The sequence below is a fragment of the Pholcus phalangioides genome, unplaced genomic scaffold, assembly GCF_987345545.1.
Source record: "Pholcus phalangioides strain wild (caught in Gottingen) unplaced genomic scaffold, Ppha-v1.0 ptg000009l_1, whole genome shotgun sequence".
Lineage (NCBI taxonomy): Eukaryota > Metazoa > Arthropoda > Arachnida > Araneae > Pholcidae > Pholcus > Pholcus phalangioides.
This window is the reverse complement of record NW_028301602.1, coordinates 10,032,661-10,049,044: the sequence shown is the minus strand read 5'-3', so window position 1 is coordinate 10,049,044 and position 16,384 is coordinate 10,032,661. Positions and strand designations below refer to the sequence as shown.

General features: G+C 38.3%; 1 protein-coding gene across 4 annotated transcripts in view; it reads left to right on the top strand.

Annotated features, from left to right (window-relative positions):
• Nucleotides 1–16,384, top strand: part of LOC149081723 (uncharacterized) — a 102,535-nt gene that overhangs the window by 53,853 nt on the left and 32,298 nt on the right. For 2 of the 4 annotated variants that reach the window (XM_089237141.1, XM_089237140.1), the window contains exons 3-4: nt 7,151–7,177; nt 9,651–9,797. In XM_089237141.1, coding sequence (XP_089093267.1) covers nt 7,151–7,177; nt 9,651–9,797 — 174 coding nt within the window. The remainder of the gene's footprint in view (nt 1–7,150; nt 7,178–9,650; nt 9,798–16,384) is intronic. The other 2 variants (XM_089237143.1, XM_089237142.1) reach the window with 1 other exon arrangement.

Here is a 16,384-nt window from a genome sequence, read left to right as displayed (position 1 = left end):
AAGCTTTTTTTTTTTTTCGGCGGATGTCCAGAATAGTCTAATAAGGAACCACTTTTTACCACAAGCACCGAACCACCATATATACATCGATATTACTATCTCGCCACGGCGCCCTCCGGAACCGCGACGCATACTTTGAGAGCCCATGCCTCAGGGTAATCGTTATCAACCTTTGACATACACGACTTTCATGAATGACGTATTTCTTTAAGTCCAACGCCCGTGGTTTTAAACGTACGTAAAATCTCATTACTGATTATCACTATATAGGAAAATATTGATATCTTGGAATCAGCACTACACTTTGTTCGGTGGAAAGTTCGGTGCTTCCATGGAAGTTGCGGCGCACACTCTGAGAACTATCGGCCTAAGGAAGAGATTCTCAGACTTTTAACAGCTGCGAATCCTTTGCCCCAATTTTCGAATGGCTATATTTCTCTCTTTTGGCTATATAATTGGCTATACAAGTGGTTGGGTATAGATTAATTTCTACTTATAACTATATACACACACCAATCAGTATTCCTGAATAGGTCATCACCACCATGTTCTGGTTAAAATTACTAGTAAACATTGATTCACTCTCAGGGCATTTGAAATGCACATTTTGTAAGTTTCTACAATAGTATCCATGCCCCGCATAAATGAAAGGGAAACATAACCTAGAGACTCTTCCCGAGCGGGATAAAGTCGTAATTTTTTTTCACAAATTTACTAAAACAGCAATATAGAGGCCCGCTAAAATTTATTGTGTGAGGCTCATCAAAAGCTGTAGCTTGGGGAAGCTCATGTCTACAAGGATATTTGTTAGTGAAGTAATTGCAAGACGTATTTCTTTGAGTTCAAATTTCTAAAAACTCAAGTCTAAACTTAAGGACTTTGTCGAGTGCATTGGATGAAGCTGCACTGGGCCACAAAATATTAGAGGCCGTCAAAGGGGATTAAAATAAATTTATTATGTATTTCATAAACTGACTTCATCAAATCGGCCCTTATTTTAGAACGGCTCTGCATAGAAACTTCACAAGAGATAAAAAATTACTGGACATCCATCGGCCTGGAGATGTCATTCTGGGTGTTATAAATTTACTCAAATATCTGTTCAATAAAGTAGAAAGGATTTATTAGGCTTTACAACCTGGAAAGGCCCTGTGTAAAACATGAAAGTCACGAAAATAAAAAAGCGGTCCAGAGGGAAGAGCATGAGCGAAAAAAGGGGTAAAATAATGTTCTGGAGCCCCATAGAGCCTTTGGCCGGAAGTAACAGATTACATGTTTTTGCATATATAAATATTTAATGTCGAAAATAATAGTAGGCCCTCTATGTGTATACAGACATTAGAGCTTGACCGAATGGTCTGATGCGTTAAGATGGCCTCGGTTCTATGAGCAGTTCTGCCGTATTCTTAAAATAGCAACACCTTTTACCCCACCATATTTCACTTGGAAACTTTATTTCTTCACATCTAAATTTGTATAGTTTTTAGCTCTTGGTGGACCCCAGAATATCCTAGGACAAAGTTTCTCAATCCTTCAGAACCGAAGGACCAGTAAAATATCTGAGATTCATCGACGGACCTCTAACTTACAGCACGTGTTGCATGACCACGTGTACCGTATTTTACGGGACATTCCTGCATTTTTGTCCGTTCCGACTTTATGCGATTGTCCTGTTTTTTTCAACAAAGCTTATTCGGCTTTGTAAACTTTACTTAAAAAATGGTAAATGAAGATGACTTTCATAACTTATAAATTATACTATGGTAATTATTGAATATTCTTAATATTCTTGGGCAAGTTGATCAATTATTCGATAATTATTGAATATTATTATAAATATTGTGTGATCTATCTCTCTCTCACATATTTGTCATGATCAAAGTTTTATTCCGTGAACTACATTTCAATTCCCTGCGAGTGACAATAGTCCTTAATTTTCCACTTATTTATAATTTTCAGCTATTTCAGCAACAACTAGTGATTTTTCCAACTTGTGGCAATGTTTAAGGGAGCAATTGGCAATATCTCTTACTTTGCCGTACTTCAGATCAGTTTCCCGTATTTTTTTCAAAGAAAATGGTCCTCCTTCCCCCCCCCCCCCATGATGAATGCCTTTTCTTGAAATACATAAAAATTAACTGGGATTTACAGCAGTACTTTATTTTCCCCAATCTTCAACAAAATCTTGGGAATTAACAGCAAATTTGTCGTAAATTGTATTTTTTGACTACAATTTGTTCCATATTTAGTATTGCGATTTACTGTATTTTTCTCGATTAGATATGGTTACTCAAAGTATGAATCTCTTATTTTTATTTGAATCCATAAGAATACCACTGTATCAATAAAAAACATTTTTCATTCAATTAGAATTAAAATTTTCAAGTCTGACTGCGAACTACCTGTACTATAGTCGTGAACCACCTGTGGTCCACGGACCATAGATTGAGAAACGCTGTCCTAGCACTACGAGGGGACCATGTGGTCCATTATTAATAACCACTGCTCTAGTTCATGAACATTAGTTCAATATTTTCACAAGAATAAAAAAATGCCAAGGAATGGCACCTTAAACAAGAGATTCTAAACCTTTTTTTATCCAATGGGCCGCCCCTCCCCCGTTATACCATATTTTTTCTCGTGGCCCCCGCATGTCTTACTCAGCCCCCTCCTAATGCAGAAACCAGACCTTTTCTACTTATTGAATTGAATTCAATGAAAACTAATTTTATAATGAACGAAAGTTTTGTTTTAATATGTTTTATCTTTATAACCCTGGGCCAGACACGGGAGAGGGAGAAGGTGGGGGGAAGTGGCTATCATCCGTCCCAGAAGCCGACTTACATGGGGTAAATTGGTCTCTGTAAAATATACGGGACAATTCAACGAACCTGCACAATAAATCACACCTCCCGACACATCACTATAAATCCGCACCCAATTTAGGCTAAAGTTGAATGAGCTTCTTTCTTGGGGGGGGGGGGGTCTCTGCATAGCGTCTCAGCATCATGGGTCCTAAGAAAAGTAATGTTTACGTTCCCAAAACTTAACTGCAAGTAACCGTAACAGCTTATATTTATACTCAAAAATATCTGTACCAGATCTCATCATGTATGCTCCCTGTGGACGTGAGTCAATAGGAAGCAAGCAATGCCATACCCATGTAGGAATTGGATCCCAAGTCATGCCCACATGGGTTAAGATGGCCCATGTTCCATGGGCTGCTGGATTCTGAAAATAGTCACATTTTTTCCCAGTATATATTTACTTGGAAGCTTTATTTCTCCATATCCGTCTGTGCCCCCCCCCCCTTCACCACATGCCGTGGCTCCCATTTCATCTGATTTTCACCCCTGGCCCCCCAGAACATCTCAGATCACAAGGGGGGCATGTGGCCCCAAGTCGAGAACCACTGTCTTACACACATAACTTAATCATATTGAACACTTGAAACTCTCTCCCAAGTGTACTAGAGAGTAAAAATGGTAAAAATGAAGATATTTCTTGGTACAAAGCATTGTAATTTATTTTCTGCCCGCGTACGGCCAATACAGGATAAAAAATGGACGTAAGGCACAACGAAATCGACTACAGGATAGAATAGGGAAAAAAATATATATATAGATAGATAGAGAGAGCGAAAGAGACGTCTCTTCTAATTTGTTTAGTGTCTATTAGATTTAGAGCCGGAAGATTCGGGCTTCAGAGACAACAGGGCGGCCTCACAATTCCCAAGACTCTGCTTGGTATAAATACTGAAAACGCCCTCGAGCAATATGGTATGCAATCATCCTTGCCAAGAGTATGTGTATGTACTACTAATGGATAAAAAGAGGGTGTAGTAACTAGAAGTTTTGTAAGGTGATGTTGTTGGTAGACTGGAGGTTGTAGTGTTTGGGTTCAGAGAGAGAGGGAGAGGAGGTTATTTTCGGAATTAAGTCCAGTGGTGTGATGGCTGGCTAGAGTGGAATGCTCTAGGGGAGGGGGGGGGGGGCAGAGAAGAAAAATTCGTCAAGTTTCAATCTGTGAAACGAGAGGCGTCTGGGGATTCCTTTTTCCAGGCGCCGCTGGATATTAGATAAAATAACGGGACATGACTCTTCAACGCGAGTTTTTATGTGTCGAAACACGCTTTTGCCTCTCTGTATCTCTCGGACTGTAGCCTCTAAATTTGTTGTTTTTTGCGCTGACTTCTCCGTGAAATCGATCAATGTGTGGACTTGAAACACTCACCCACTCATTCTGCAATGGAACCTTGATAACTCGACACCCCGAGAGTATCGATAAACATGTCGACTTTGGCGGATGTCAAGTTGGCGAGGTTTCATTTTCAATTTTCATCGGTTGAGCCATCTTGTGTCGAGTTGGAGAGGTCTCTTCCCATTGAATTTTGACTTGCGCCAGACATGAGAATAAATGTCGAGTTATCAGGGTAGTCGAGTCATCCGCATATCAGGTTATCGATGTTCTACTGTATATAAAGGTTCGGCCTGTGTATTAGTCTTCATATCGATTGTCGTAAACAGACCAGAATAGAATATTAACGTAATTTCCTGTCTGTCTGACGACATAACCCTTCAAGACCGGAAAAATTTTGAAAACATGAATGTTTGTCAAGTATTTAACCTGCATGATCGATTGAGCTCGGACTTAAAGGGTTAAGGGTTGACTTTCTGGTGCTTAATTTCAATCGTCGTAATTTCCTTTCCTAAAATGTCTGAAGAAACATAGTTATATATATAAAAATACATGTAAGTACAATCTAATTAAATTATTCCTATTAAAAACTCTTTGGAGATCAAAACATTGGGTGAACCAGCGCCAAAAAGTTGGTCTGCAGTGTATGTACATACTCAACATCACAAATAAATTTTTGTCAAAAAAAATTTAATTAATAAAATGATCGATAGGGGGCTGATGAAAATCGAAACAAAATCTTTTAATTATTCCATTGTAATTATTTCATAAAACAACATAATGAAAATTTTTCATTAAACATGGAAATGCTTAACATTTTCATGTTTTTATATTACCTTATAAAATTTCCACACCCCACGGGAAAAGTGGGGGAAGGGAAGGTTCAACGTTTTTTGAAGTAGCGAGCACCGTCAATGCTTAATCATCAAAATAACAGCACCCACATTCAGCAATTTTGTCATGAGCTCAAGCTTAAATCACCATAATAATACTCACTTTTGATGGAGCGTTTATGTGTGGTTTTCAACACAAACACACTCAATGACTCGTGAGTACAGTAGCTACTGGTCATAATCATCGAGCGCTCTTGGGTGCTCGTGAGCAACTGGTCAAACATGACTTTACATATTTACATCGATAATCTAAAATAATTTAATTCAGCTGTGCTGTATGCAGCACACTGAGACAATGCCATCGCAATCACCGAATTATGCTACCCAAGAACTTTCAAATATGTTTTTAGATTTTTTTTGTCTCAAACACTCTATATCTCTATATGAATTTTACTTTTATACAATTATTAAATGTGCACACACAGCGCCATATTTTCTCCTGCAAGTCATGTTTTTTAACCCTCTATGGTTCACCCCCACCCCGTGTAAACGTATTGATTTTTTTTAACGAATATAAATTGATGCTGTTCGCACATCTTAATTGAAACAATACGTCAACACAGCAATTCAATTAATTAGAGTGGATTTTTGTTAATGTGCTAAAATGGTTAATTAAAATATACGGTTTGCTTTGATTTTAATGTCAACTATGAACAGATAATACCTTGCTAAGCAAATTTGAATAGTTTTTACCTTGAATCTATTTTCAACCTCCTCAATTTTGAGCGCTTTTATAAATCTCTGCTTACGTAAACTTTCAGCAACTCTCAATAAAGTTACACCGTCAAGGGAACATCTCCTTCTTCATAATTGTAATAATATTGTACTTTATATATAGCGGTATTTTGTATTGAAATAACACTAAAAGATATGTACTTTCTCTAAAACAGCACAAAAATTTCGAAAAGAAATCGGTATAACGAGTTTTTTGACTCTTGTACAGTCAAATCCCATTGTTACGAACTCCAAGAAACCGGAGAAATCACTTCGTTACAATGAAATTTCGTAATGAAGAAATTCCAGGTTTTCTCAGAACGGGAAGGAGTCGGGATCACAAATTACTGTCGTTATAGCCGAGCTAGTTGTAAAGAAGTTTGACTGCATTAATTTAGCTATCTTATGGGGATAAATTTTCCAAGTGACTCTGCATGTATATACATTTATAACGACATGGACGATTCCACGAAATTTGTTTTACATTGTTTCCTATATGTAAACTCATCTGGGGGGTTAGAAAAGTGTTCGTTGAAACGAGATTTTCGCTATAACGGTATTCGACTGTATTTGCCATGTATATTCCAATATACACGGGACCATAGACAATTAACAAAAAATAAATAATTCAATAACATCATTTACCGCATGATTTAAAATGCAACGAAAATTTGGTGTGTTTCACCAAATTATACCCACTGGGTATAGAACGCTGAGATAATTGAGATAATTTAGTTAATTTTTTACCCAGTATGTAGTCCTCCTACCCCTGTAAGATGAAAAAAATGAAAATATCCCGTTTTTTCCCGTGCCGTAAAAATTTTTGAAAGTCCAGATTTCAATTGAATTTTGATGCTAGACAGAGAAAAAAACCCATCAGCAACAAACAAAATTTATCGTTTGACGGCCGTGATAGAAATAAAACGCGTGAATAAATAATATTAAAAAAACACACACACACAATAAATCCGATCATAAAAATAAATAAAATAAAGCTTTTGGAAGAGAATATTTTCGTTTTATGGCGCACATTTTTTTGTGTAAATGCACACGCGGCGGCGCGCGCCCGATTGAGCGATTCCATGATGTATAAAGTTTCAAATTGACAGTCTCGTCATTATCGGCGCTTTTCTGTGTTGCGTTTTAACGCGCGTTTCTCATATTTATATATATATATGTGTGTGTATGTATTTTTGATATAATAATCACGACAAAACCGACATGTCTCAAGAACAATCGCCCCAATGACAATCGTGTTTTTTTTTTTAATATTATATTTTTATAAAGGTTTCCTGTTGGTGAGAAAGTGACGGCTTTAACGCGTGTTTTTCTTTTTTATCTTTTAGTGTGTGACAGAGACAAAAAATATCTTGGTAGGTATAGTCATAGGTCGTGACGATTTTTATTAACTATTTTCGTGCTTATTTTTTTTTTTTGTTACATGGTCATTGAATGATGAATACGGTCCACGAAATGGCTATTCCCTTTCTTTAGCACCGTGAAGTGTCACTAAAATGATAATTGATTCCTCAATTGTCACTTTTTCCAGCTTTTTATCTTCTTTTTTCTAAAAATATTTGTGTCCGTGTCATCGATAGGAATTGGAAAAATATTATCCGATCTGATAATCTTACGTTATCTGAAATCCTAATGAATTATATTAGCCAGTTTTATCTATAACCAGAGAAATTCTCCATAGATTCTTGATCGCTATGGGTAACTACAGCAATAGGTACTTCAAAAAATCTACATGTATCCATAGCTATGGTTCATAACCATTATTGGGCATAGGTATGAGATGTATTATAGCCCAAATATCGAGAGTTATTCTCCAGTGTCTCAGCTAGACAAAAGGATAACCGAATCAATGCCTCAGAGAAACATATGGGCGGGGGTATTCGAAGTAATTTTCCATAACTAAGTTACAATGGCCATGGGTAACCTAAAAAATGTCTTAGGCCGGTATTACACTATAAAAGTTTAATAAAAGTCCTTTTATAAAACTTGAAAAATACAGCCAATAAGGTCACAGGTTGCATTTTCTAGAATGTAGCCAATAACCTTATTGGTTAGATTTTTCAAGTTTTATAAAAGGGATTGTATCAAACTTTTATAATGTAATACCGGCCTTAGAAACTTAGAAAATGTGATGAGCTTGAGCATCCATGTACAATAATGCTCCAGAACTGTACGAAGAGAATAATGTGCTTTCTCTCTCTCTCTCTCTCGAGCAATGTCTCAGAGACGTGCCATAGCATAGGTTTCCCGAGTAATAGCTCAAAGCTGTAACTCGGCATGGATAAATATAGCAATGAATCAAAGACATATCTGAAGACTGCCACAAAGCAATGTCCATGAGACGTATCTGGGCAGGGATATGTGTAGTAATGTTCTAGAGCAGTGTTTCCCAAAGTGGGCAATATCGCCCCCTGGTGGGCGATAGAACCTACTGATTTAACATAGGATCCTATGGGTTTACTTGAGTTGGAGGGCGATGTGAGGAAAAAATTTCTGATGAAGGGAGCGATGGAACAAAAAGTTTGGGAGACTATGTTCTAGAGCTTCGAATGGAACATGCAACTAAAAGGAGAGGTGGGGCTAAAGAGGGAAGGGGCTCAAAATGTTTTTGTCTACAGAATATGTTACGGTAAATGTAATAATTCGGTTTTTTGCATAATCGCCAGTCATAAGTTTGATCAATTTATCACTTTTACTGGTGATTATGCATAATATCCAAGCATCGTATTGAATTTGATAAATACTAAAATAATTATTTTTACGAGAGATTGATAGTATCGTATCTATCATAATATTGGTTAATTTGATAAATAGTTTAAATTTATCACTTTCATCGGTAATTATGCATAATACCCTAATGTAATCGATGACTTTGAGGGAGAAAAATCTCCCATTGATCTGGGCACCTATTACCAGAGCAATACCTCAGACACATTACTGGCCATGATTAGCTTAAGTAATGCCCTAAGAAATTCCAAATTTAGTACTGGCAGTATTATAAGCTACGAACCAACTGAAAAACGAAGTTAATCCGTATTTCAGTACATCGTGGTCTACATTTTTCACAATTTATTAATTTATAAGCCAAAAAAAATTCAAGAATAAAAAGAAATCATAAACGGATATTTAGATTGAAAACCACGCAAACATCACCGAACCCACGATGCAAATAATCATCCAGTCTACGAAATTCGATTACATAACACATTAACTGATGAATAATAGATCTTATAAGCATCAAGACTACGGATCATTACACGTTCCTACCCATTTAATACGAATATTTTTTTTTTTCTATTATTATCATCTCGAGACGGTCCATAATGAAATTCGAATCGACAGCCATATTGGATAGCGAAGAAAGTACTACTAAAGCGATCTTGAAGACTATAAAGAAGAGAGAGAACAATATTGTATATAATGTGGTGGTTGTGTGTGTGTGAGAGAGAGAGTAATAACAATGCGTGATGGGACATTGCTGCCGCGAGAAATTGACATGGTCCGCTGATAAATACAGTCGTCATGGCTTGTTACTCGAATCTCCGCCCAATTCATGCTGCAGGAAATGAATAGCAGTCAAAAAGAAGACAACTCTCTCTATCTCTGTACTTTGATGTCACTATCAAACCCATAAATGAATAGCAATTGTAGATGCAACGAACCAGACACATAATAAGTCTCTATTATTACGATTAAGTTACATCTCTATTTAGCCATTGGAACCCGATTCGGAAAAATTTTATTATTCGATATTTTTTGAATTGATTAATCTATTAATTTTTTTTATTAATTTATTAATTACATATATTTTTCCCTTTTTGTTTGTAGACGATTCTCAACTCGATGCACAAGTATCAACCTCGCTTCCATCTAGTACGTGCCAATGATATCCTCAAACTTCCTTATTCGACATTTCGTACGTATGTCTTTAAGGAGACCGAGTTCATTGCTGTTACTGCCTACCAAAACGAAAAAGTAAGTTATTAATTAGCATTGATAGTATTTTATGCTGTGAAATGTTTAAGGAATATTCTGTGGAATATTTTGCCTGGTGTTTTTTCTTATAAGAAATTCATTTATTTTATTGAAACTTGTATAACTGATGAAGTCTTTACAAGCTCCGGGTCATAAAGAATTCTTTAGCTTCTTTTCCTATCTTTTATAAAATATGTCTTTTTTTTACGATGAAATACACTGAATTTAATTTTCAACAACAAAATAAAATAACTTTTTGAAGCAAAGAAACCCCCCCCCCAAAAAAAAAAGTAAAATAACTAAAAATAATAAATTAAAACCTTCAAAATGTATTCAAATGTAAGGGCCGTTGATGCGCATGTTTGGAAGGCACTGATTGTCCCACTGTCCCATTCAAATCATGGTTTGAGCCCATCAAATATCTTAATTTAGAGCAGCGATTCTCAACAACCGCGTAGCCCTCCCAGAAAATTTACAAAATGACCGTTCGGACAAGAGTTCCGCTGATGCATATTCACGAGAGCAAGAAATTATTAAAACAACAGAGACATGTATGCATTTTTTAGTGTAAGGGTCATGGTGAAATGATCACTTGGGTGAAATAAGTGACTGATGGACCGAGAGCTGTATCACAAAAATAAGTTGTACTGAGTGGGGGAACATTCCAAGTTGGGAATATACACAAGTGGGATCTTCTGTATATGGGGCGAGTTGGGTGTGTTCTATGCTTGGCGGTCAGTGTACGATACCAGAACGTTTTTGGAATCTTTCAGTGAACCAGATCAATGGTGGGCTCGTTTGGTTCCCGTGGTGGGTTTTTCAATGTTCTCCGACACTCTCACACCAACATAATATGGATACGGACTCCTCGTACGAGAAGGGGGGGGGGGTGAATCGCCGAGGGTGTGTATATTGACCGGGGGTGGAGATGTCCACCTCTCCGTCCTCCAGCCTATGCCAATGTAATCCGTATTGTACGCTCATTTAATTGGTTAATACAGAGATGCTTCGCAATTAGAAGCTCAAATTCGTCAGTACTGCTCATGTGCCATTAATTAAAATTGCACAATAGCCTAATACCTATCGTACTAATCGGTTATAAATTAACTGACACTAAAAATACTTAAACTGTCTACTCAAAAGCACGCAGTGTTCGCCAATACGCATGAAGATGCGTGATTCACGCATGAAAAAAATTCAATTTTACTCCTCCAAATTTCCTTAAGGAGTAAACATACTCCTTCAAATTTTAGGTTTTTATTTTTTATTGGAGTCATTTCTCAGTAATAAAAAAAATTCTCCTGTTTTTTACAAGAATTTCCCTTAAAATTTTGTAGAGGAGTGAAATTGCTCTTCAAAATTATGTTTTCGGATAACACTACTCAGACGTATGTAGCTTCCGCTATGCTTCCTTTGCTTAGGGCTTACACGTTATTTGGACCCATGGGGGGGGGGGGAAGATAACCACCGACCGAGATAAAGCCGACTACCACTGTGGCGGTGGTGGATATACCAGGTTTCATCAAAACACCTCCGTCAGAATGGGCACTACATACGTTTGAGTAGTGTCATTTTATTCATAATCACCCTGCATATTGACCCTCAATTCGACATTAGTTAGACAGAATAGTGTATCGAATTGCGAAGCCCCACTGCATCACACTCAATTAGAAGACAGATATACTTGGTAGATACGCAAAATCACGATACAGTTTTCAATTACAGTCCAAATTATTTTATTAACAGGAAAAAAGGATTATCTGGACACAACGAGGAGACATTAGAAAAATATTTTTTTACTTTCTATTTTCGGAAACATCGAATTTTTCTGGATCCGATCCAACGTCACTCACTTTTGACTAAAGTCCTACTGGTAGCGTGCCAGTAGAAAGAAGACATTGGCCGATTATACAGAGATTTCCATGAGCACGGACATCAAGAGAGTTTCTTCTTGCGTAATCTCGACGATCGTGCCATTATGACAAGGAGTATAAGAAAATAGTGTGCAGGGGGGTTGAAGGATAATACCGGTTATATAGGTGTTATCATTAATGGATAACCACGAGCGGATAACACTCTTAAAAAAAAAGAGAGAAGTGTCTTGATCTTATCAACCGGAAATCGCTCCTCTGGACGGAAGTTTCACAAATGGAAGTGTTATGCTAAAATCCTCATATAGTATGTGCATGCTGTATGTACGCGGCCATGATGACGGTTCCCTAAGAAAGCCAAGGATGTGAACGTGCGAAAGTATAAAGAGATCTTTTTTATGGTGTGTTATTTGCTTTTATATTTTTTTTTCTAAAGGGTAAAATGATGATCAGATAGTGATAAACATGCGACTGTCTAACAAGTTGCTCATGCGTTGAAAAAAAAACTTTTTTCAGTCGTTTTCATGTAATTTTCATACACGGCTGAAATGTCATACTTACGATTGTCGAAAAAGTTCATGTTGATTCCAATTACGACGATAAGAAGATATCTGTGAATGCAAGATCCGTATTTGCGACTTGTTTTTGTGACACGTATTGGAAGAAATGTCGTGTTGGAAATATACTGAATTATTCTGACTGAAATAAGGGCCTTGCTGTATCTGCCAATCTGAGCAATTGGATCCATTCATTGAGGGCTCTGTCATCAGATGAATGATGACTCTTCGAAAATTGCTGCGCAATATGGAAATTTCGTGCAATAAAATGAATGTGATTATTCGGTAGCCGTATCTCAGCAATCGTTCGAATTATTATAGTATAAAATAAGCCCAGATAGGAGCATTTATGGTTTTGCCACCCTTCTCCCCATTCTAGACTAATTTTCTTGACAACTCTTTCCCTCGAATTCGCCACCCTGTGCTGTCAGCCCGATTGTTCCCCCCCCCCGCTCCTGCAGGAACAAATGTGTTGAAGTCACTCTTTTAGTCATTCATATGTTTTACAGTGTTTTGGTCACTCACATACTTTCACACGCTGTAGGTCATTTACTGGCCTGGTCCCTCACACTGTAGGACATCCGTTTGGTCATTCACATGCTTGTTCACGCTCCAAGTCACTCTTTTGCTCACTCACATGCTTGCTAACTCTCTAGGTCGTATATGCTCAACCCATGGAACGCATGACAATTGTGCCCCCCCCCCCCGGAGTCATCTGATGTAGCCCACGACCTCAAACCTAATTATGTAAAAATGAACTAAGCGGCACATTTTCCCCAGATCACTTAAGTTACATTACAGATCACTAAAGTGGCCTACGGCACAATTTCAAATCCCCCTTAGCAGCCCGCGGCACATTTACATGTCACTAAAAAGATCCGCGGCACATACCAACACGGCAAGATTTCTCAAGTATCCCGCGGCACATTTGCATATCGCTTAAGTGACCTGGGGCACTGCAACAAATTACTCAAGTGGCCCACGGCACTCTCCCACTTCAATTAAATGATCAGTTCATTTCAGGTCACCGGCCCCGGCACAATTCCAAACCACTTAAGCAGCCCGCAACACATTTTCAAACCAATGATGTGGTCCGCACTCTGCAAAAGATCTGTCAGACTAGACAATGCCCAGACTCTGTCTCTTGCGGGATATAAGCCCTTCACCCGTGTGGGCTGGGCCTTCTGGGGAGGCTGCAAAAGGTTTAGCACCCTTGCTGTAGGGTCTAGCGCTCACTGGCCTAGTCCCCCTTGCTGTCTGGGAAGAGGGGGATTTATTGAGGGTTATGCAAATTTCGGGGGCCCTTCTCCTATTCTACTAATTCTCTTGGTCACTCATTCCCCAAATTTACAGCCTTTCTGAGCTTTCCGCCTTGAGCTATAGCTCGCTAGCCCCACTGTAAATACGCCACTGAGTAACGCCTATAGATGGTAGGCTAAGAGAATATTCTCGTTTAAGAAAATGAAAAAGGTAAAAATTTATAATCTCGCTCTTTTTGAATGACTTCATAGGCACCGGAACATGGGGAGCTGGGGCTATTCGACCAATAATTAATGAATATACAATGCAACACACTATTCATGTTGGCATCGTGTTGTAAGTCTGCCTGCTGTCTTGCGGAGGGACTTTTTTAAATGAGAGACCAGCTCACACACATTCACGTCTCAAAGTCGGAAAACCACAGAAAACCAACTTCAGCCGACCACCACAGTACGTCAACGAGGTTCGAACCTAGATCCTGATGATGAGACTTCGGTACGATGCCCACAGCGGGCAGATTTCCTAAACTAATGTCGTCCCACTAATCCGAATCCCGTCAATCCGAGCAACCTCTTGACTCGAACTCAGAAAACGTGCATTGAAAATTATTAATTTTATGTCCAATATATGAAAAATATTAAATTCGGGGCGCGGTAGCCCGGTCGATAAGATGCTCGCCTAAAGTGCCAAAGTATGTTCAGAGGGGTCGCGAGTTCGATACCCGGTTCATCCTTGTCAGAAAACTTAACAAAAAAAACGGTGACTTGACCGCAGCAAAAAATTGCCACCGCAGGGAGCATTGCCCCATCGAGGGTTTAGTGCACCAACCTCTCGATGAGTATAAAAAAACAAGCCTGCCGTTCGGAATCGGCAATAAATTGTAGGTCCCGGTCTAATTGGTCCTCGTGTACAGAAAATGACCGTGGTGCGACAAAAATGATAAAAAAAAAAATCAATGATCAATTACATTCGTAATAAGCGAGTTGTTCTTAACGAGATTCCAATGAGAGTCTATTCAAATATTAGTTCAACAAGAACCCCCCCCCCTTCCGCCTAAGGTATACATGCTCAACCCGTGACTCTCGAAGTCATCTGATGTGGCGCGCTACCTAAAACGTGATTTTGTAAAACCGAATCAAGCAGCAAATTTACTTATGTGACCCGCAGACAAACATTCCCGGATCACTTAAGGAACCTCCGGCATGTTTACAGATTAATTGAGTGACCTACGGCAAAGTTCCATATCAATTAAGTGACCTGCGGTGAAGTTACACATCATTTAAGTGCTCCGCGTCACATTTTCAGATCATGTAAGGAACCCGCAGTATATTTGCAGACCACTTGAGTGACCCGCGGCATATTTGCAAACCACTTGAGTGACCCGCGGCATGGTCTTAGATTTGGTACGATGAGACAAGTTTCAAGATCGCGGCAAGGACCCCGCAGCTCATTCCCACATCTCTTAAGGGACCCACGGCTTATTTATAGATCACTTGAGTGACCCCCGACACAGTTCCAAATCACTAAAGTGGCTCGCGGCACATTTATAGATCACTTATGTGATTTTGGCAAAGTACCCAGGTCAATCAAGTGCTCCCTGGCACATTCATAGATCACTTAAGTGACCCATGACGTAATTCTAGATCACTTAAGTGACCCATGACGTAATTCTAGATCACTTAATTGATCCGTGGCACATTCTCAAACCAATTAAGCTGGCCCTCACTCTACTGAAAATTGATCACCCTTGCTCTAGGGCAGAGTTTCTCAACCTATGGTCCGCGATGATAGTGCAGGTGGTCTGCAGGCAGACTTGATAATTTTAATTGAATGAAAAATGTTTTTATTTAAATAGTGATATTCTTATATGGATTGAAATAAAAGTTAGAGTTCCATACTTAGGGTAATCATGTCTAATCGAGAAAAATACCGTAAATTGCAATACTGTAATCGCAAATAATGGAGTAAATTGTAGTGAAAAAATGAAATTTAAGACAAATTTGCTGATTCTTGCCAAATATTGTTGAAGGGGAGGAGGGCGGAATAAAGGACTGCAGCAAATCGCAGAATTAATTTTGATGTATTTCAAGAAAACGCATTCGTCTTGAGTGGGAGGACCATTTTCCTTAAAAAAATACGAGAAACTGTGATCTGAGGTGCGGAAAAATACGAGATATTGCCAATTGTTTCCTTAAACATTGCCAAAAGGTGGAAAAATTACCAAGTGTTGCTGAAATAGCTGAAAATTATAAATAAGTGGAAAACTGATGACTACTGCCACACTCGCAGGGAATTGAAACGTAGCTCTCGGAAAAAAAACGTTGATCATGACAAATAAGAGAGAGAGAGTAGTGTTTATTGAGAGAATATATATATATATTCAATAATTACCATAGTATATAATTTATATATAAGTTATGAAAGTCATCTTAATTCACCATTTTTAAGTAAAGATTACAAATTCGAATAAGCTTCGTTAAAAAAAAACTGAACAATCGTATGAAGTCGGAACAGACAGAAATGCAGGAATGTCCCGTAAAATACGGGACACATGTCCATGCAACACTTGCTCTTTAGGTTAGAGGTCCATCGAATAATCTCAGTTATTTTACTCGTCCTTCGGTTCTGAAAGGTTGGGAAACGCTGCCTTAAGAGAAACAAGGACCTCTTATATAATACGAGTGATACGCTGTTGACGTATGACTCCTAAAAGTTGTGCCTCACGATCTCTCAGAGATACCGAGACAATCTTACGGATAACATGGTGATGAACTATGGCAAAATGATAATGAAAGCATTAATAGGAATTATATTCTCCCCCCAAGCAGTACGCCTCACAGCATTTTGATATGTTTTCCCAAATAGATCGGACAGGGATGCCGCGATTGTAAATAAGTTT